The sequence below is a fragment of the Limanda limanda genome, chromosome 19, assembly GCF_963576545.1.
Source record: "Limanda limanda chromosome 19, fLimLim1.1, whole genome shotgun sequence".
Taxonomy (NCBI): domain Eukaryota; kingdom Metazoa; phylum Chordata; class Actinopteri; order Pleuronectiformes; family Pleuronectidae; genus Limanda; species Limanda limanda.
Window position 1 is genome coordinate 12,087,753 of NC_083654.1, and position 20,833 is coordinate 12,108,585.

The following is a 20,833-nucleotide window of genomic DNA, read 5'->3' on the forward strand; positions in this document are numbered from 1 at the left end:
GTGCTCTCTGGTGTCAGTCCCCCCAGATTCTATCGTGCTTGAAATTCACCCATCATATCGGGTGGCCTCACTGTGATGCTTTTCTGACACGAGGGCGTGCATGCATGCAAAAACACCCCCCCCCCCTTCCACACACACACACACACACACACATGCACACACAGGCAGGAATGCTGAACATTGGACTGCCTTGATTACACAAGTGGAGCAGCACAACCTGACAGAGGAACAGACACCAAAAGGGAAACACGAAACGAATATAAAAGGCTTATTTGCCCATGTTGTATAATCCATGTTTCATCTTCCCACTCTCGCCCCCCCACACCCACTCAGGTTAGATCCAGTAGCTGGTGCCAGGCCTCGCTATCCTGCAACACAAACATCTCGGCGTGAAGGAATATTGCAGTCGAGTTCTTTTTCATAATCTCTTCCCTCTACACCCACACATGCACATTGTGAGGGGGTGAGAGGGAGACAGGGGTAAAAAGGAGCACTGGTAAAAGAAAATGAAAAGAGAAGAGGTGGAGAGGGAGAGGGAGAGGGAGAGAGGGAGAGAGGGAGAGAGGGAGAGAGGGAGAGAGGGAGAGAGGGAGGGAGGGAGAGAGGGAGAGAGAGAGAAGTGCTCATGAGAGCCAGGAGGTAGTTGTTATAGTAACTGTGTCTCTATACCTGTCAATCAGAGCTATTTCAGGCATCTTGGTTCTATGGAAAAAAGAAAAGACAACACCAGGAGCACAGAGCTGCGGCGCTGAAGCAACATCATCAGCACTGATACCGGCAACGTGTAAACTGAGAGACTGATCAAATTAACACCCTGAATTCAGCACTGCGTTATTTTTACCTTTTACAGCTTCTCGCATCTCAGCTTCACACCACACTTCACGGAAGTGATGTACCTGCCTGACGAGGCTTCACAGCCCAGTACCCCCCCCTCGTCCACACCACTCGTCATGCTCCTCATTTCAGGAGATTTTAAACTGGATAATTGACGCAGTCTATTGCAAATGCTTATCCATCCATTACTTATCTTTCAGTCTAATTCAACCGTTTAATCAAAATCCTTTTTTACTTTGATCCAACTATTGTAATTGGATGTGGCTTTTATGTAGGCATTGACCAATTGCTTCTAACAATCTATTTCAAGCATTCATTCAGCACTTAAAGTCCCTCTGTGGTAAAAAGGGAAAAAGTTTTTAAACATGTCAACATTTCTCCCTTGAAATGAGCGTGAGTGAAATAAGCAGTCAACAGCTTGGCTGGGTTTTTCCACTTCAACAACCCGAAAAACCCCAAAACGGAATTCAACAGCCAGAGTTTGTGATGTCACAAACCTAAGGAGACACCCCTGTCAACTTGTGGGAGGGGCTCAGTGGCGAGAAAAGGCTCCTCAACTGCAGGTGGCGCTGAAGGGAAGGGGAGACGGGGAGCAGGGGCCGGGCCATATTAGAATATTCACGGGAGCTTAAAATGTATTTAAGCTATTTTAAGGCCATGGGAATTTATGTTTACTTACAAACCCTTTGAATATTTAATTTTGAGGAAAAAAGAAGAACTTTCAGGGCTGTAATTAAAAGAGGTGGGACTTGAATTGCTATTCATGAGTGTGCACAAATTGGTGCAGATCCAAATAAAAATCTATTATCTAATAAATCTAGTGCATTTAAATGTGGTTTCATAAGGGGACAGTTGTACTTCATTCAGTGAAATTCAAGTTCAACTGTTTAACCATTACTTTTAGCTGATTACAACCATTTATCTTTTAAATAAGTACCAATACAATTCATTCATTTTCAGCCGACTATTCCAATTGTTTATTATTGGCTTTCAAAAAGCAATTTGAACAGATTACTTTTTTAATTCATTTTGCCATTTCAACCATTTATCTTTAATTCGACATGGTTTCTACAGGTTTCTTCAAGTACCTAAGTACCTTTGTGAAGGAGGACCAGAGATGCAGAATTAGCCTCCTCAATTCCTTATAATTGAACATAAGGTGAAGTAGCCTAGTGGAGAATAACCCTTGAAACTCATTCACATTCTATAGAGACAACAGGTATCCATTAGCCTAGGTATCCATAGTCTTCTTGTTTGGACCTGTGTGTTTATCAGTTAGCACGTCTGTCTTATAGTTTTATTACAGTTTGGTTATAGCAATACGAACTATAATTTGCCAAAAGATCATAGAAAAACTTCCAAAGCACGATGGAAGTAGCAATGAACTTCACAAATATAATGAAGACACACCTGGAAGAAGACCTAGGGCCTAAAATTCAGAGGATCACATTTTTGAATTTCATTTCAGACTTGTTAAGACCTTGCAGAAGTCCTGTTTTAGACGTTTAGAGTTCCTATCTAACTATTTTTAACACTTCTCAATCGCTAAACCTGTTTTTAGTTGAACCACTTCTCAGTCTTTCAAGCCAGCCCCCGACAAATTAGACAACAGGCAGCAGGGATTAGAAATATATTAGAAAACACTATGTTCCTCTATATTTATCCTGCATCGCGGCCAAAGAAAAACCCTGGATTCAGCTTCAATGCGGACAAACACATGGTGAGGAGGAGAGCGGAGCGACGAGGGAGGAGAGAGGGGGAGTTCGAATAGTGTGAACACCAATATGGCTGAGTGCTGAGTTTGGGAGCCATTAGGCAGAAGGTAATTAATACCTGTCACCGCAGCGCTCTGCTCGCCGCCTTTATTCTGTTTCAGACCAATTAAAATATGACACTCCTCCAGTGGAGAATGTCTTGTTAAAATTAAGCGGCTGAGACACAAAGACACTTTTGATAAACACATCCAGAACTACAATTGGCTTTGGCAGCAGCGGCATGCTGTATAGATAGATAGAGGAGGAGGGAGGGAGGGAGGGAGGAACACGGCGTTGTGTGTATGTGTTGTGTCACCTCCAGTGGATGTTAGATCTGATTAAAAAGTGTGCATCCTTCTGTCAGTGTCAGTTTCACTCGCAAACACACACACACAGACGTGATGCTGCACGACATGCATGAACCAGGAGATTCTGACCAGTGAAAAACACTCGCTGCCAGCGATTTGCAAGCTTTGATGGAAAGGACAGACGAGTGGTAAGCAAAAAATAATAAACAACTAAACAGACGAGCCAGGGGAGAGGGGAGGAAATTGAAGAGGGAGCAGATGAGCATACACAGAGACAGGTGGTAAACAGGAGGGGAAAAGCTGAGCAACAAAGAAAAATATGATGAAGAGCGCAACCGCACCCCCCAAAAAAGGAAAGGAGCGCTCTGGGAAAATGAAGTGGAATATTGTGGGTTTAAAAAGAACTCGTGAAGACAGATTAGACGGAGAGAAGAGAGGAAAATGGAGAGAGCTGGAGTGATGGAGGCAGGCAGGGGACCAGCAGCTCTCTGCCAACATCTCCATGCATCCTTCCAGACATCACACTGCGCTGCCATCTGCCTTCCTGCCACACACACACCAACTCTCACCAACTCACACACACACACACAGGGAGGAGATATGTGAAATCATTAGCGTCTCCTGACACCGAATAAATATCTTGGGATGAAATTTGTCTGTGGAGAAATCGCCTGCGGGGAAATATGATTGGATGAGATCACGACCTCACTGGAACGAAATTTGCATGTAATCTAAATGGGATCTGCCCCCGAATGTTCAGGGGGTCAAAAAGCACACGATTAGTCGATGGGACGACTCGCTCCCTGATTGGCTGAAAAGAGCAACAATGGCACGTGAAGCAGAAGTAGTGAGCGCTGTTCAGGCTGAGGATCAACTTGGAGCTGCAGCACTGCCCTCTGCTGGCTGCTTCTCAAACCTCCACAGTAACACACACACACGTTTCAAAGACCCACAAAGTCTGGCTCGCAGTAGTTTTTAATCACATTAGAGCTAAGGAATAAAAATAAACACAAAGAGCATGAGGGTGCAGTGCACAGTGTCTCAGTTAACCACACACGGAGTCTTATTTATACATATATTTATATAATAGAACCATTTCTCCCACTTATGCAGTCTGATTGTAACACGGAAAATATATATACCCACGTTCCCTGGATGAGACTGAAGAAGAGAAAAAGAGCGAAAGAGAGCAGTACGCTCAACAGTCTGATTAACATTAGAAAACCTGCAGGCCATTCGTTTTTAGAGTTTTTTTCTTTTTTTTTTTACATCAGCTCGGCATCGGTATTTATTACAAAAATAGGATTATAGTTGATACAGAAGCACAGAGTGGGTGGGGGGAGTGAGGATAAGTGGCATCCGCCCACCCGACATACACTCTCAAAGCAGGAGACAGAGAGCCATCCTGGGATCCTACGTGCCCCCCCCACGAGTGTTGTACAGCAGTCCAGCCCGGACACAGAGTCGGTTATTAATGCAGACAAGGCTAGGTTTAAATTAAACAAGTAACAAAACTCTAAGGATATGAGTACATCAAACATGAGGAGGGGGTTAGTGCATCAGTGAGAGTTGAGATAGTCGAGGAAAAGTGCTTTCAGAGCCCAGAAAACACGGGACGCGAGCGATGGAAAAGAAAAAACCTTCAGAAGAGCAGCGTAATCAAAAGTTTCAGAAGAAGTGCAAAGCAGCTCTAGAGTCACTGTTCACTCACAGCTGCTAGAGGTGAGAAACAAAGGGTCAGACAAAAGGGAGTAGATGGAGATAAAGTGTTATTGCTGGGGGGAAGTTTTTATTTGGTGTTAACGTGTGTGAAGAAGAAAGAGGCGATGAAGAGGAGGGTTATTGCTGAGGGTAGTAGGGCTGTTGCTGCTGTGGTGGTTGCTGGGGGTAACCAGGGTAGGGTTGTCCAGCAGGGGGGGCTCCAGGGTATCCTCCTTGCCCTTGAGGGGCCTGGTATTGCATGTATTGCATGTTAGGCATGTTGGGCATGTTGGGCATGTTGGGCATGTTGGGCATGTTGGGCATGTTGTATTGACCATAGCCGTAGGGGTATCCCACCGGCACCTGGAAGTACCTGCACGGACACCACAACAGAGAAAGTAAGTCTGACGTTCACCCAAATTTCAACTGTATTATTACAAGTCATTTTCAAGCCAAAACATTTATTCAACCAATTCCCGGGCTGAGATATTGTTCATCAGATTCCTAAATCAAAAACCTCACTGTACCAAGTCAAAACGAAGAGGCCGCACCTAAAAGAGGAACTACCTCTGTGTGGATGTGGTTTGGGTATGAGAAGTCTGACACAAAACAGAAAACTATATTTTGCAGTCGCAAACACAACGGTCTAAAAAAAACGAAGAAGCTGCCGAAAAACCATCTGACTGATCAATGATCAATATAAAGTTTATGCATTAACTGAAACTAGGATGCCATGGTGAAAAACTCACCCTGGGTAACCCTGGTAAGTGGGGTAAGGTGGTCCCTGGGCCGTGGAGGGTGGAGCCACAGGTGGTGGGTTTGAGGGAAGGCCAGTGGCTGGTGTGTTGGTGGGAGCGGCGGAGGCAGCCTGAGGAGTGACGCTGGGAGGTGGAGGCCGGGCTGGGGGGAGGGGCTTCGCTGGGGGCTGCTGGCCTGGTTGTGGCTGCTGAGGAAAGAAGACAAAGAAACCGTCAGACTTTTATAAAAGTTCAGTGGTGGTCAGTGTTGAGCTTTGTGAGGTCAGTGTTGAGCTTTGTGAGGTGCTACTTACAAACACGGTCCTGGGTGCGGGGGTGGGGCCAGCAGCCGGGTTGCTCTGATAGGCCGGAACATTGAAGGATGGAGCACTGGGCTCTCGGGCGATGCTCACCTGCAGATCCCTGAAATCAGGATTGAAACATCACAACTGTTTCCTTCATGTTCCTGCATTGTAGCCACCACCTGCCTCAGCTGCAGCTCAAAGGCAACAACAAAATGGAGACATGTACGTACTTGAGTAGTTCCTCCCGCTCCGTCTTGCGAGCGAAAACGATGTCGCTGCATTTGTTCTGGAACTTGAGCAGGATTTCTGTCAAGTCGTTGTAGAACTGAAGGAGGAGAGAAAACAAGTTGGGGACAAAAATAAATCCCCTGGCTTGCAAAGCACCTTGACACACAAATACAAAAGTAATATTTAAATTAAAAAACGTTTCTGGCCAGACATGTATTACTGCAGTGCAGCCTGCTGAGGCTGGTGTGTGGCGGCGTGTTGTGCTGAGCGAGTACCTTGGTGCCTTCGCGCAGGTTGCTGCTGATCTCGACGTAGCTGTCGTGGGCTGAAGCCAGCTTCTTCAGGACCTCCTCCCTCTGGTTGGCCTCGGAGTTGGACTGCTTCAGACTGCTGAACTCCTGGTGGGATGTCTGCAGAAGAAAGATCACAGACTTAGAACGTTCACCACTGATATTTCCTGGAAGATTTATGCGCAGTGAACATATCATTTGTCTTCACACACAAGGGGACGATTCAGAGGGGAAACTCTCTGTTTGGACTTTATCTGCACCTGCTGCTGACTTCTTGTGCTCAAGTTTCATTGATCACGTTACAGAAATTCCCTTTTTGTTTGTCTCAACTACCAACACATACTTTTGACAGATGAACTTGTCATGAAGAGTGTCTCTCCACCAACACGTGTGCGTTCACATACCTGAACTTGTCCGAGCAGCTCTTCCTGCGTGCGGAGGGAGGCTTGTACCCTCTGGTTGTAGGCGCCGTACAGCTGGTCGAGCTGGGCGAGTGAGAGCTGCTCCTCGTTTAACGCCCCGTCCTGGGCCAGTGCCATCAGGAAGGTAGCAGACATGTCAAAGGTCACGGCCTTGACCTCGCCCTCCAGCGTCTCCCGCTCCATCTTCATGTTGTCCAGCTGGGTGAGCAGCGAGCGCAGCACGTTCACGACCTGGACGGAAGACAGACAGCTTGAATTTTTCCGCCCCATGGTGCACTGTCCTACATCGACTCTGACCTCTCACCCTCGTCATAATGTCGGCTGTCTACACCTCAACACTTTCTTTCCCCACGGGAGCACGAGTGCATTGTGGCTTGAGACACGCACTACCTCACCCCTTCCCAGTTCTGCTTGGTTCGTTTCTTTAAGTTCCCCAGTGAAAAACAATGCAAAGTCAGCATACAAAATGAAAAATGGAGCGACTTTGGGGAGGAGGGAGAGAGCCATAAAGAACACAATGTCCACTGGGTTTTTGCGTATAGCAGGTTTCTGTATTTATCTCGGGTTTTAGTCGGCAGAAGTTTACATGCTACTTTTAACCAGTGGCACAAGCAAAGACATGAAGAGGAAAATAGAAGTCGGGCAGACCTCGCTGCCCTGCAGGGTCTTGGTGGGGTTGGCGGAGGGGATGGCAGCGTTGAGCTCGTCCACTGGTTTACACAGCAAGGTGATCATGTCACAGTGGACGTTGTAGCGGTCCTTCACCACCTGATCGGCCTGTACAGCCTTGTCCAAGAGGTTGCGGAAGTTACCGCCCTCTGGGGAAGAGGGGGGGGGGGGGTTGTAGTTAGTAGTGACCATGGTCAATAGTGCACAGAAACATTTGTGTGTGTGTGTGTGTGTGTGTACCTGCACGAAGGGGCTTATACAGGTCTCCGGAGGGGGTTCTGTTCCAGCGCTGGTTGAACTTTGTTCTCAGCTCGTTGTCTGTCGTCTCTTCATCGTCCAGCATCTTCAGAGACTAATAAACAAAAACATCACACTGAGCACATGCAGGAAATATAACAAGGGTCACATTAGATGACTAAGCCGTAATTACTTTAAAGCTTGGGCCATGGGTCCTGTGTAGATAAATGCTATCGACCTTTGAGCGCTGTTTTAGAATTCAGTGCATCATTACTCTTCTGGCAACAATAGGGTCCATATATTCATGTAGCGCTGCAGCTAATAGATAAATGGCTTCTACTAACTCAGAGAACTCCACGTAACACAGTTATGCTACAAAACAAACATAGTCAATGAAAAACAGAGCTGAAACCTTACATCAGCACATATAGGTTATATTGTTTCAATGGTAAACAAGTTAAAACCAATTATTAAATGCACATATATATATGTATTTCTAAAAATGTAAAAATCGTGGCTAAAGTTTTTTTTTACAAATAAAAACTTTAAACAAATAAATAATGAAATATTGACACTCTGCCAGCATAAATGTGGTCTCCTACTTTTAAATTGTTTATTTTCAGTTTTGAGGACAGTTTGGACTTTTCAACTCTGCTAACAAACCTGGAAGCAAATGGTGCTTTATGTTTTTCCTCCCGTCTGTTTATTTGTTTGTCAGTAAGCTATCTAATAAAACGTGTTGGCTGAAGATGGTGAACAGACAGTCCTTGGCCCAAAGATCAGTGGATTAGATTTGAGTGATCATCCTGATCTGGGATTTCCGCCATTAGAAACGATTATGAGCTTTTAGTGTTCATGTGTTCTGATGTGTGGTGGTAGGGAAGTCCAACATTTAGAATGTCCAAGTCAGCAGCATTAGATTCATATGCTGTGTTTTCAAGAAAGCAAAGCCATGTGATAAACAAGCTGTTTAAGAGGCTGCTCTTCAGAAAGTGGTTTCTTTACTTTTTTTAATGGACCTAGGGTTACAATAATCAGCAGAGCGAGACGGACAACAGAGGAAGACGTGTATAATCCTGTGTGCTTCTATTCGTCTCTAACACCAACCTCGTCCAGGATCTCTCTGTTGCGAGTCAGGAGCTCTGGCAGGTCTTTGATGAGCTGCTCGATGCTCTGTAGGCCTCCCTGCTGCACGATGGATCTGGCCTTCTCAGCAATGGATTGTGGGATGGAGTCTCCTGACAGGTCCTCCAGAGCAGCTGGCAGGTTCAGGGACGCCAACACCCTGTTGGACAGTTACCCATGACCTGTTATTTATTGTGGTCTCAAAAAAAGTTTAAGTTAACTTTGAGTCTTGTCCTGTTATACATCATTTCACATTAACACTTAACATTAAAATTGAAAACTAAGCCATGAAACCATTTTAATTCAAATGACACCTGCTATAATTGAATACTAGGATATTGAAGCCATTTTTTTGTTGGATGAAATACTAAAGATTGTTAAGCACTCATTAGCATCTCCAAGTATTCATGACACAAGTGCTTGACTGTTATTGAGGGTTCTACAATGAAACCACAAAGTACTTGTACTGACTTTTAATGCACCTTTATGTTATGAATTATTAATAAATCTACCCATGCATGGAGACACACTTTTATAGATTACACTTGCATACTCCACATCACTTTATGCGTGGGTCTTTTTTTTTTTTTTTTTACATACCCACCCGACTCTCAAAGCGTGTATCAACGTGACCTACTGACCACCGACATCAATATGATTATTAGACGATTTGATATTTTATAATGTGATGGATGGCCTGATGGGAGCACTGCGCAGTACCAACACACACACACACACACACACACACACACACACACACACACACACACACACACACACACACACACACACACACACACACACACACACACACACACACACACACACACACACACACACACACACACACACACACACACACACAGCAGCCATAGGACATCGCCTCACAATGCCTTCACCATAACTGTGACATTTTTAATACCACAATTCCATTTTATGCATTTATCTTCCTTTTCTCCAGAGAACAGTAGTATCTTTACAATGGCGAATATAGGTTACGAGTGAATAAACCTTTACATTTTATGTTGCTATGTATATTAAGGCTTTCCCTGTAATGCAAAACCTGCTGCACACAATGTGTTTGTAAGTTATTTATAACTTCCTGGTAACGCTGCTTTGTGTCAGTCACTGGAAAACGTACCCGTTGCAGAGGTTGGTCGACTCCCTCATTGCTCCCACCAGTCTGTTCACAGTCTCAGTCTTCCTCTGGTTGTAAATGTTCATGGAGCACTGCACCGCCATGGGAACCATCTTCTCAAACAAGTCTGAGGAGGAAAAAGCAGCCAAATATCAGAAACAAGTCAGAGTTTGCGGTAGATGAGATCCCATCTACAATCAGCGGCTCCCTGTGCATTGAGCTCCAGGTGAGGTTTGGATTAATTGTGCTAAAATAAAATTGGGCAGTGACTGAAAAGATAATTATTGGACTCTACAAGTATAGGTTTATATGCGGTTATATTAGAAATTACCGAAGAAATTGCAACAGCATCTCCACATAGACCAGTCTGTTCTAAATAATTAGGAGGCCCACCATTTTTATTGGTTACCCAGGGGCTTCCTGATTGGCTGTAAACACTGCTATAGCCACGGTAGCAATAGTGTCAGTTCTGCCTCATTGACTCAAGCAAGTATTTTGCATGTTACTTGGTGACATAGACGCTCTATGGAAATAAAAAAAGTCAGCAATACAAATGAGGCTGTTCAGGCTCAGGAGTAGTTTTCTGTGGGAAAGACAGACTCTCTTAGTCTCGGACTTTAGCCTCTAGGGCTGCAACTAACGACTATTCTGATAGTCGATTAGTCACCGATTATTGAAACGATTAATCGACTAATCGGATTATGAATGACACAAATTCTCAATTGCTATTATTTAGCAAGCCGCTTTTAAATTTAGCTTGAGGTTGTTCGGGGCATGTGATGACTGAAAATAAATACAATAAAGATCGATACTTCATTAAAAAAAAATTATTTTAATAAACTTTGCTGCATATAAGGGTACTGTTGACACAAAAGCAAAGAAAAATCAGGTTTTTGTCCATTTAAAACCAAGGACAGGCAAAGTGCTAATACATTTTTTTCCATTTAAATTCAATTTTCCCTTACTGTGAACCAAAAACAGGTCAAGTGCTGGTACTAAAAATAAATTAAAAAATCAAGTATCCATTTTTCGTGTTAACAAAAAACGACAGGTAAAATAACATTAATAAAAACATCAACAAACGAAACTACAGTCTTCTTCGGACTAAATAATTGTGATTAAAAAAAGACGTTTGTCAGGCAATAGGATAACATTTCGCTTTTAAACTCGTTAAAAAAATTTAAACCATATTTTTGTAATTGTATCTAGAATCCTGCGCACAGGTAGCAAGCTAGCTAACAGGCTATCTGACAGAGGCGAGTCCGCATCGTCTCCGTTACGATGTCACACGTGCCTCCTCCTCAAATGCTCGTGTCCTGCTTCCACTGAGAGCAGGTCCGCCGTACAGATATTGCAGGTCGTCTTTCTCGGGCCATGTTAAGAGTGACGTTCTCCCGAACTTTTGACTTCCTGGTGCGCGAGGCAGCAGACGCCGCCATTGGTCCATGTTTTGTCGCTGTGGCACATGCGCGACTTTTAGAGATAGGAAGGGAGCGAGATGGCTCACTCCTCAGGTACTTCCATCAGCACCTCCGGGAAAAACAACGTTTAGTTCCGCTGCGCGGCACGAGAACCACGCGCTATAACGTAACCAACGATTCATCGACGAGTAAATTCGTCGGCGACTATTTTTGTCATCGATTTTTGTTGATGACGTCAACTAATCGTTGCACCCCTATAATAGCCTCTATAGCTTTTTAATGCTTTTAAATTGAGTGTCTGTGCATCATACCTGTGAATTTCTGGCTGAGTGGCATTGTGATGGCAGTGGGTTTGACCAATGTTGCCTTGCCGATATGCTCCAGATCCTTGACGTCAGGAATGCGGTCATGGTAGATAAAATCGTTGTCTTTTTTGGCAGCGGTGAGCGCTCGGTTGATCTTGTCAGTCAGGTCCTTAACGCTCACGTACTCGTCATAAGGGGTTTTCACCAGCTCTTTTGCGTGCTGGAGAGAAATAGTAGCTTAATGAGTCAATTATTTTATTTAGATTGTTGAATGTCAAGGTGAAATTGTTATTTGAAGTCTACACAAATGATGATAAATGAGAATATTTGCAGAGAGACGAAACAAAGTGTGTCTGCTGCGTACCTGCAGGCGAGCGATCTCCTCTCCGAAACGCTTCTTCTGCTTGGCCACGAGGCTCTGGTACAGCTCGGCGTTGGCCTGCATGATGCAGTGCTTGGCCCCCAGCACCGGGATAACTTCCTGAAAATAAAAATACTGACCAGGGAGAGGCAACCACAGAGCAACACACAGGCACGCAAACAAATATAAAACACACACACACACAAAAAATGGCAAGGCAAACCACAAAATGACAAACACACACCAGGGAAGTCAAGTCACAAATGACATCACGAAAGCCAATCACAAACATGCAAAAGCAGTCAGAAGCATGCGTGCACACGTACGCAACCAAACATACATAACCAATGCCGACACCACCAAGACCACGAGGGATGCAGAAAGAGAGGAAGACGAGAGAGAAAACACAACAGGCCATGAGTGTTAAACCTTTCAGCAAAAGCTGCTACACCTTCATCAAATGTCCCGAGCCATGTGTGTAAGTGTGTGTATGTTTGAGTGCGTCTACGACACTGCGTGTGTATGCTTGGTTTCAGGAATTCAGGGAAAACACAGATGCTGCTTTTCAGACCCTGACCTTGTTTCTTTTTCTGAGCCCAAATTAAAGCGTCATCTTCATTATAAAGATTAAAAAAACTACAAGCTGAGTGTTGAGAGGCAACAGTTCATGAAAAAAATAAGATATATCATGGGAGTGCACGTCCCTGATTATTACATCTTCTATTTGTGGAACCCTGAAAACTTCTTGGAAACTACTAGCATATTTCAAAAAAAGCGATTTAATAAAACAGTTCCTGCATCGGCTTGTTTATCTGGTCCTGTTCCAAAATCTACTAGGTTCTTCCTTGGGTCAAGCCCCAATCATTCACAAAATCTCATGGAAATTGGTGCAGTAGTTTTTGCGTCATCCGGCTCAAAGTGATAAACAAACACCAATGAAAACATAATCTCCTTTTTACTATAGTTTGATTTCATTAAGCTGTAAATATCAACTCTGTTGCATGAACCTGAGGTTGTGCGTGTTTATATGTGTGTGTGTTGGTGGGTGTAGGTGTGCGTGCACAAGTGTAAGACAGAAAGTAGGTTCTCCACATGTCCTTGATTAGATGTTGAGAAACACATCAGAACAGAAACAGGTCAAACTGAAGTTCAGTGGTAACCAGCCAATCAGAATGAAAACAGGATCGAAATGGATCAATGAGAACAGAGGGAGATTACATTCTGGACAGTCCCACAACCCGAGTACCACTCGCAAATCTTTTTCATTCCATAGACTCACACAAAACACACAGACACACCACACAGAATCCAAAGTGTCTCCATCACAACGAACACATGGCAAATGTGAATGTGCTTCATGTTGTTTGTTATTAAACCACAGCAGTTTTTATGTTAGTGTGTCACTACATGCGTGTCCTTCACATACCTTGGGAAGGTTGTCTTTATACTGGCACTGCTTGAAGGCGTCGCCATAGTAATCTGCCGCCTGATTGGCCAGCCTGGCGACGAGAGCATCTTTCATCCTATCTATTGGGGGAAATAGACACTTGAGTACAGACCACATAAGAAGTTACATTCTTATTATTCACATATAACATACTTATAACACCAGCTGTGTTTCGCTGACATTAATTCGTACACACTACACATTGTCTAACAGCAGAAGTGTTTTGCAGAGAGGTCTGTGGCTGTGATTTCTGGTGCATTTCATCCATTTAACAGTGGTACATCTTCCTGATTAAATAACCCTTACAATATTAAAAGTGTAGGAACTAATTCAAAAAAGTAATACCTCCACTCAGCAAAAAAAACATGCGTCTATTAAAAAAAAAAGGGATATAACTTTAAAAACTCCTATAAGCAACTATGGAGACAGAACTGGGACAGAGGCTGTGTTCAGCTGCTGCTGCCTTTGCTAAAAGTAATCTCAGGGCAAAAAAAATCACAAGAGTGCAATTAAAAATGCTATTTATTAAAAGTGCACACAAATACTCTGCTTCCATTCTATCAGCAAGACTGGTAGATGTGTGACACCAGTGTTCCGGAACAATGAAACTACTTAGGAAAAAGTCTAAGTGGTGGCCCTTTGTGTGCGATGCTCTTTTTAAACAAACAAAGAATCAGCACGACAGAGAGAGATAAATCATAATGAGAGGGCGTTGAAAGGCTCTGGAAGTCTGTGCAGTGGACTATAATGTTACATGTCTATATGTTACTAAATAAAATGTATGCTTGCACATTTGGGGGGGGTTTGGCTTTTGGTACCTGAAGCAGCTTTGAGGAAGAAGACCTCCTGGGCCTGGGCCAGCATAATGAGGCTGAGGGTGCCCACAGTCTCAGGGGAGATGTCCATGGTGGGCTCTCTATTCAGTGCAGACAGCACGGTGTCCTTAATGTGACCAAACGCTCCACTGGCCAGCTTCATACAGACACAGAAAGAATGGTTATTTGACTCAATTCTATTTTGATGCTTTGGCAACGTTGTTTTTGAAACTTTAAAGCCAATGAAACAACTTTGATATCAATAAAAAGAGAAACACAGATGAGACCCTAATAACAACAATATGAAATTCACATTTCCTAAATTTTTATTAAACCTCAATATCAGTCCCGACTGTTATTACTGCACATCACTAACTCAAGTTTTTCCGAATCATCACTTAATGCATCACATTTACGCTCCGTTGGCACCTGGCAAAGACGACTTCATGTAATCAGGGTCCAACAGACTCAGTGTCTCAGTAACCGCACCTTTTTCCTTTATGTGCTAGTTTCAGGTTTCACAGAAGCCATTTGCAGGCACTGTTTACACACGGATCACAGATAGTGTGGGGGGGCATCATGTTTCACAAAAGGCTGCCGCTCTTAAATTACAGATATATATGAACGCTTTCCTGGCCTTTCTTATGCTCAAAAATTGCATTGTATTCAATACCCATATTTACAAACAACTGACGGAAATGAATGATGATGCTTTTGACTTGTGAAACATACATGAGAGTGAAACTTGTTTATTTCACCTCGCCCCCCTCAAAGTCTGAGAAGCAGGTGGATTAATGGTATGGTTTTCCTTCCGATACACATATATAAAAAATAAATATAGTACCGCTATATAATTGCTGCCTTATAATTGCTTCAGGATTGTTTGTGATGTTTGTAAAACAGACAACAATAAGTCGATATAACTCCTAATAATAGTGGATGTGTGGTTTCTAATGGAAATACATTCATCTTCTGAAAGGTTTTCAGTGGACATTTAAACAAAAACAGAGGAATGACAGTGTCTGTATATCTCTGTGGTCAAAAGGCATTTATCTGACAAAACAAGCCGAACACTAATATATTAAACACTAATTTCCACCCGGCATTGAAATCCTGCTGTACACGTTACTATCTCACTGTTTGCTGATACACCCACCTGATAAAATTTGGCTGAAGCCTTCAGCCCCTCGTCATTGTCCAGGTTCTGCTCTGAGGCGATCTGACTGGCCAACGCTGCTGTGTTGAACAGCACACACGTCTTCTCGTAGCCCAAACTGGCCAAAGCTGCAACACAACAATATTGCGGTAGTTTTTAGGGACAACTACTTGGTAAATAATACATTTTCATTGGTAAATACATTGAATGTAACTTAAACTTCTTTTCACAGCTAGAAAGTGACAATGAAGAGGACAGAGCGACAAGAATAAGACATACCTCTGATATTTTTGTCACATCTTCACCACTTGCTTTTTGGTAAACACAGCTGTTTTTGTGAAATTGGCCTTTTCCCCCCCAACAGACTTTTTCTCCTACTTCATTCTACATTTTTGTCATTCAGAGTAAACTGGAAAGAATCCCGCAGTCATGAGCTCCCACAATTCACCACAGAGGACAAAAGATTCAAGCGTGAACAGAATAAATGTGCAGAGTGTGGACTGCAACAAAGAGCTATCTTAAGAGTCAGGACATGTTTTTCCCGTCTCATTTTTACATCTAACGTCTTCTTTCCCTTTTGCTTTGACCACCTGTTTGTTTCTGACCCGGAGACACACACACTTCAGAGGTTAGTTTTTCTTTAACCCCTAACCCCCTGTCAGGCCTGTTCCTGGATGCAAAGTAAAAAAGGACCAATCTAACGTCAGAAAGCTTAGCTAGCCAATTGGGTGAGTGAGAAACAGACACACACAAACAGTGATGGATTAGGAGTTATTATTACAGATAATGGACCTTGAAGGCAAAAGCTATCTTGTAGCATCATTTCCTCCATCTGGAGCTGACTACAGCCCTGTACACTCGCGAGATACAGATTTTCTTCCACAAACACAAATGCACTTGACAAGAGGCTGCACCTACCGAGCTTGACTGAGCCACCAAACAGCGACCCTTTATCGAAGGCATCCTTCCACGTGAAGGTCAAGCAGAGCTGCGGAAACAGAGAGAGGCTTTAGGTTGAGTGTCTTCTGTTGGGGAACTACATCTTACCCACACTCATGTGAGCTGACCAATCTCTTACCTGGTTTTCAGAGAAGGGAAACTTGGGCTCAACAGCACACAGCTGGTCATAGTATCTGCAGAGAGAGAGAGAGAAACAACTAGATTAAAGTGTGTTGTTATTGTTTCTTACAGATCTAATGTCATGGTTTTTATCATAAAAAGGTAGAAAAATGTATATACTAGATTATTACTGAATAGTTCAAGTTGAATTTAAAAACAGAACATAAAAGTGTCCATACAGTAAATCATAATCAAGTTATTTTTATGACACAACTCAGCTTTGTGGAATGAGAATGCTCTGCTTTTTCAAAGATACTTGACAATGAGTCATGAATGACAGAATAGACAAGCACACTCAAGTATCGTGTATCATGCCTGTGAACAGTCTGTTACGAGAAATGACAACATGGAGAGGGACTGGTTAGGGAATCCCAGAGAACTAGCTCCTCCATCCTGTTTTTCTAGCTTCCAGAAAGACTGGAATGCAAACAAATATCAAACAAAGAATGGATTTATATATAGAATAACCTATATTTACAGTTAGGTTTCCCATTCAGATAAGGACACACGTGCACCAAGGAAAGCTGAGATGAGGTGTGCTCTTCTAGTGAGCCGAAGGGGGAAAAAAACATGGTCGCCCCAGTGACACAAAAGCTCTGTGTTGTGAATCTCTCAAAGGGGTAGGCCCTGTTGCCCTGGCTACCTGGCACAATCGCTAACAGACATGTGCAAAGAGCGAAGGAGCGACAATGCTGAGAGAGGGTAACGGCAGAGAGTTCAGCACGACATGCTAACTTCCAACCCTGACTCCAATAAGCAAAAGCCAGTCAACTATTGAACCACTGGCCCGACATTTTACACATAAAGGCCGTTCAAATGTTTATACATTAGTAGGCTAATGACAGTTAGGTAGCGAGTTGTGAGTCAGGTAGTTACAGGAAGTGAATAATCCGTGGGAAAATCTTTATGAAACACCAAATCCCACTTCAGACAATTTTGGCTGCACTCCACAGGTCAGTACTTCACACTCAGCAGCTTCGGCTGAATTAATCTTTCAAGAGCCTCATCTTGGCAAATACAAGACCACTAACTAACTGATGAGAAAATCGAAGAGGGGCATCCTGCGAGTGCATATCTAGCCACTCACGTAATCAGTGCAAACCCTGTGCATGGAAAAAATCATGAGTCACAAAGACGGAGGTGAGAAAGGGCAAAGTCTGCTTCTATATACAGGAGGAATGGAGTTAACTATGCTACTACGTTAAGTTGAATACATGCTAAGCCAAGAACTCTCTGAATTTTCCATTAGAGCTGAGTCACGATGAAACAATTTAAAGTGTGCATAGCTATACAATAGTCAGAGAGGAGCTAACAAGGCTGGAGCTGTCATTGGAGCACGGGACAGAGAGGAAGTTCAGTCACATAAATCCTTCATTACTTCAGTTCCTCTATGCAAAATGTTCAGCATCGTGACACTCTTTCGCTTTTAAGTTTGCACATGTGTGTATTTCCTAGATAAAAGTAAATTTTCCAAACTGCTAATTCTAGTGAACGATCCACAGGCAGAGTTTCAGTGCCTCTCCTTTCTTCTGATTCACACTCTCACACCTGTGTGGACATTTTCCACATCGATCTGTTTGCCGATGTGAAAACCTGGTTTATCAGCCCTGCCGCTAGGTGGCGTGACAGCCTGGCTCTGAGTGACATCTGACACTGACTGGGCTCGGCACAGTGCTAATCAAGCTAACCTGACAGTGTGCTGAGCAGTTTAACTGTGTGTGTGTGTGTCTGTGTGAACAAGAAACTTACATAACACACAACTAAAAACTCTATTCATGTCATGGCTTTAAAAATGAATAAATCAGGATCAGCTGACCATCAGTCCATCAAAAACAACAATCCATGACGTTGTGATGAGTTTGAGTGACGGAGTGTCTTGTTGGTTGCTCGTGTGGATGACGTTTTATTTTATGAATATCTGAGTCACTTTTATGATGTCACATGTTCAAGCCGGTTGGCGGATATAACACACAAAGCCTTTCAGTCTTTCAGCCCGGAGACAATCAAGTTAATTTGAAGCTAATTCTAACTGTTAATGTAAAACCATGTAGTTTCATCATGTGAGTCAGTGAATTATACACGTTAGCTAGCTCGGCCTGCGTGGCTTTTTATTTGCATTAACGCATCGGACCGTTCGTTAAAACAAGCTAACAAGCTACGTCAGTGTTCGCCTGTCACGGAAACAGCGTATACGTGAAACGCGAGGCCGATACTTTGGGGATAAATACTTCCTAGCATGCTAGCTTGAGTAACTTTAGCTCCCATGCTAGCAACTATAGGCTAAGACATCTGGGTGCGGCGATGACTAGGCTAGCTCCCCGCCACAGGTGACACTTGTTCCGTGTGTCCGTTCCACGCAGGCTAGTTCAGGTGTGTGGTAAAATGGAGGAGGGGGGGGGGGGGGTGTACCTGAGCAGGACCTCCAGCGAGCTCTCATGTTTGTCCAGCGGCCTCCCCAGCGCGTTCTTGCGGAGCTTGTTCAACTCGTCCACGGATCGGAGGTACTCTGCCTGGTCCTCGTTCCCCGCGTATGTGGCCGTGACGAACTTGGACAGCGGCTTCACCAGGTCCACCTCGGACGACTTCTTCAACGGGACAGAAATAAACGTCGCCATGTTGGCCCGTGTTGCGAGCTGTGCGGAATCAGAGAGACGAGAGACGACCAACGAACACAAACAACAGCGAGCGACCCACTTCCTGGTTTCTCACAGGGAACGTCACGTTACGTCATTTGGGAAGCGGTGACGCGCACGGCCCAGATCGGGATCGTTTTTTTTTTTTTTAGAAACAACAACACTGAAGAAAAATGTATTAAAAACATTATTTTATTTCTACCAGGGTTCAGGTGAACTTACAAGAAGAGAACTAACAACATGTCCCTGCAGGTTCATAATAAACCACATGTTCCCTCATATTCTAGATCTTTGTGGTGTAATATTCCTATAACACAATAATACAGGTGAGTCCACCTGATTGAACACTAATCATTTATGCTAATGCAGCATAAACTCACCTATAGAAACGAAACAGGTCAACAATAAATAGATGAGCCTACTATTGATGAATCAATTATAATTAGAATATATTGATAATAAGAGATATAGACCAAAATATTATCATGATATTGTGAGTCAGATGAATGAGACAGAATAAAAAGCAATAAAAAATGAAATATCTAATAAATTAATGAGTAATGAGTGACCCTTACTCCTTGTGCTAGCTGATGGGAACAATATGCCATTTATTTGATCACAGAATATAAACTAGAAGGTTTTGCATGAATTTTCAGAATAATATTAAATTAAATGTGTCCCACACTGTGATTCTTGTAAGGCGTCAGAAGCCAAGGCTGGAAACTACTGGGTTATTCTCTAACAATAGGTTTTAGAGCATATTAAATCATCCGGTATCTAAAATCCCAAAATATAAAAGTAACTTCTAAGCTAAGTTAGTAAGTTACTAATGATACACATTTCTCTGAAATGTTAATCATAAGCAGCATTGAATGACACACACACACACACACACACACACACACACACACACACACACACACACACACACACACACACACACACACACACACACACACACACACACACACACACACACACACACACACACACACACACACACACACACACACACACACACACACACACACACACAATAATTTGTCCATCCTCATCCTGTGCTTAGTTTATCATGGTTATGAACAGGTAATCCAATCGGTAGTGTTAATATAGGATTGGCCTAGGGGGGTAGTTTGTTCTCCAACACTAATTCTGTTACATAAATATAACAGAATATAAATGAAAGGTCAATTTTCACCACTTTCTAATTTTTATAAGAATTTGAGCATGTCAAAGCCCTCCAAAGCCAATTCATTGGCCTAAAAAATAATAATTATATCCTTACAATTTCAATAGGGCCTCACTGTCTGTCAGTGCTCGTGTCCTAATAATACTCCCCCACCCAACACTGAACAGAGGGTTCGGCCTAAACAGGAGGTTAACGGAAAAAAACATCATCACATACAATATTACGTCTGTATTGGTTTACATGATTACTTATTTCATAATGCTTAATTTATTTATGTACAGTTACATTTTTACCACTTTTTTGTAAATACCAACTACAATATTTAAGGTCTTAAATCTATTCCTTCACAGGTCCACACTTCAGTATAAGACAATAAAAGATGATTCATATAATCCCAATCAGTCAAATTACCCCCGACCGGCAGCCACACAGTGAACATGGAGCTTTGAGGGCCTCTAGTTGCAAAGCAGTTCCCTCTTAGATTCAACTGGTGTTCGGAAGTGTTGATGAGGTTAAATGATTACAACATTATAATTAAACTACAAAATTAAAACAGCCACAATGTAAACGAAACTGGTCGACCTGAACAACACTCACTGACATGCACTTTGAGACATTTGGGTGTGAGCCACCAGTGGT

General features: G+C 43.1%; 1 protein-coding gene across 2 annotated transcripts; it reads right to left on the minus strand.

Annotated features, from left to right (window-relative positions):
- Positions 1-3,855: 3,855 nt before the first annotated feature.
- Positions 3,856-19,066, minus strand: pdcd6ip (programmed cell death 6 interacting protein). 2 transcript variants are annotated; one of them, XM_061092550.1, is made up of 18 exons: positions 18,782-19,066; positions 16,332-16,386; positions 16,172-16,241; positions 15,254-15,381; positions 14,101-14,254; positions 13,262-13,362; positions 11,839-11,955; positions 11,481-11,694; positions 9,752-9,875; positions 8,593-8,770; positions 7,489-7,600; positions 7,228-7,397; positions 6,562-6,810; positions 6,143-6,277; positions 5,870-5,964; positions 5,649-5,757; positions 5,347-5,543; positions 3,856-4,970 (listed from the first exon to the last, which is right to left on the minus strand). In XM_061092550.1, the coding sequence occupies exons 1-18, from the start codon at positions 18,985-18,987 to the stop codon at positions 4,736-4,738; spliced, it is 2,649 nt and encodes an 882-aa protein (XP_060948533.1). In that variant the 5' UTR covers positions 18,988-19,066; the 3' UTR covers positions 3,856-4,735. The 2 variants fall into 2 exon arrangements, with proteins under 2 accessions (XP_060948533.1, XP_060948532.1); XM_061092549.1 differs by having other exon boundaries at positions 11,839-11,970.
- Between the last annotated feature and the right edge of the window lie 1,767 nt (positions 19,067-20,833).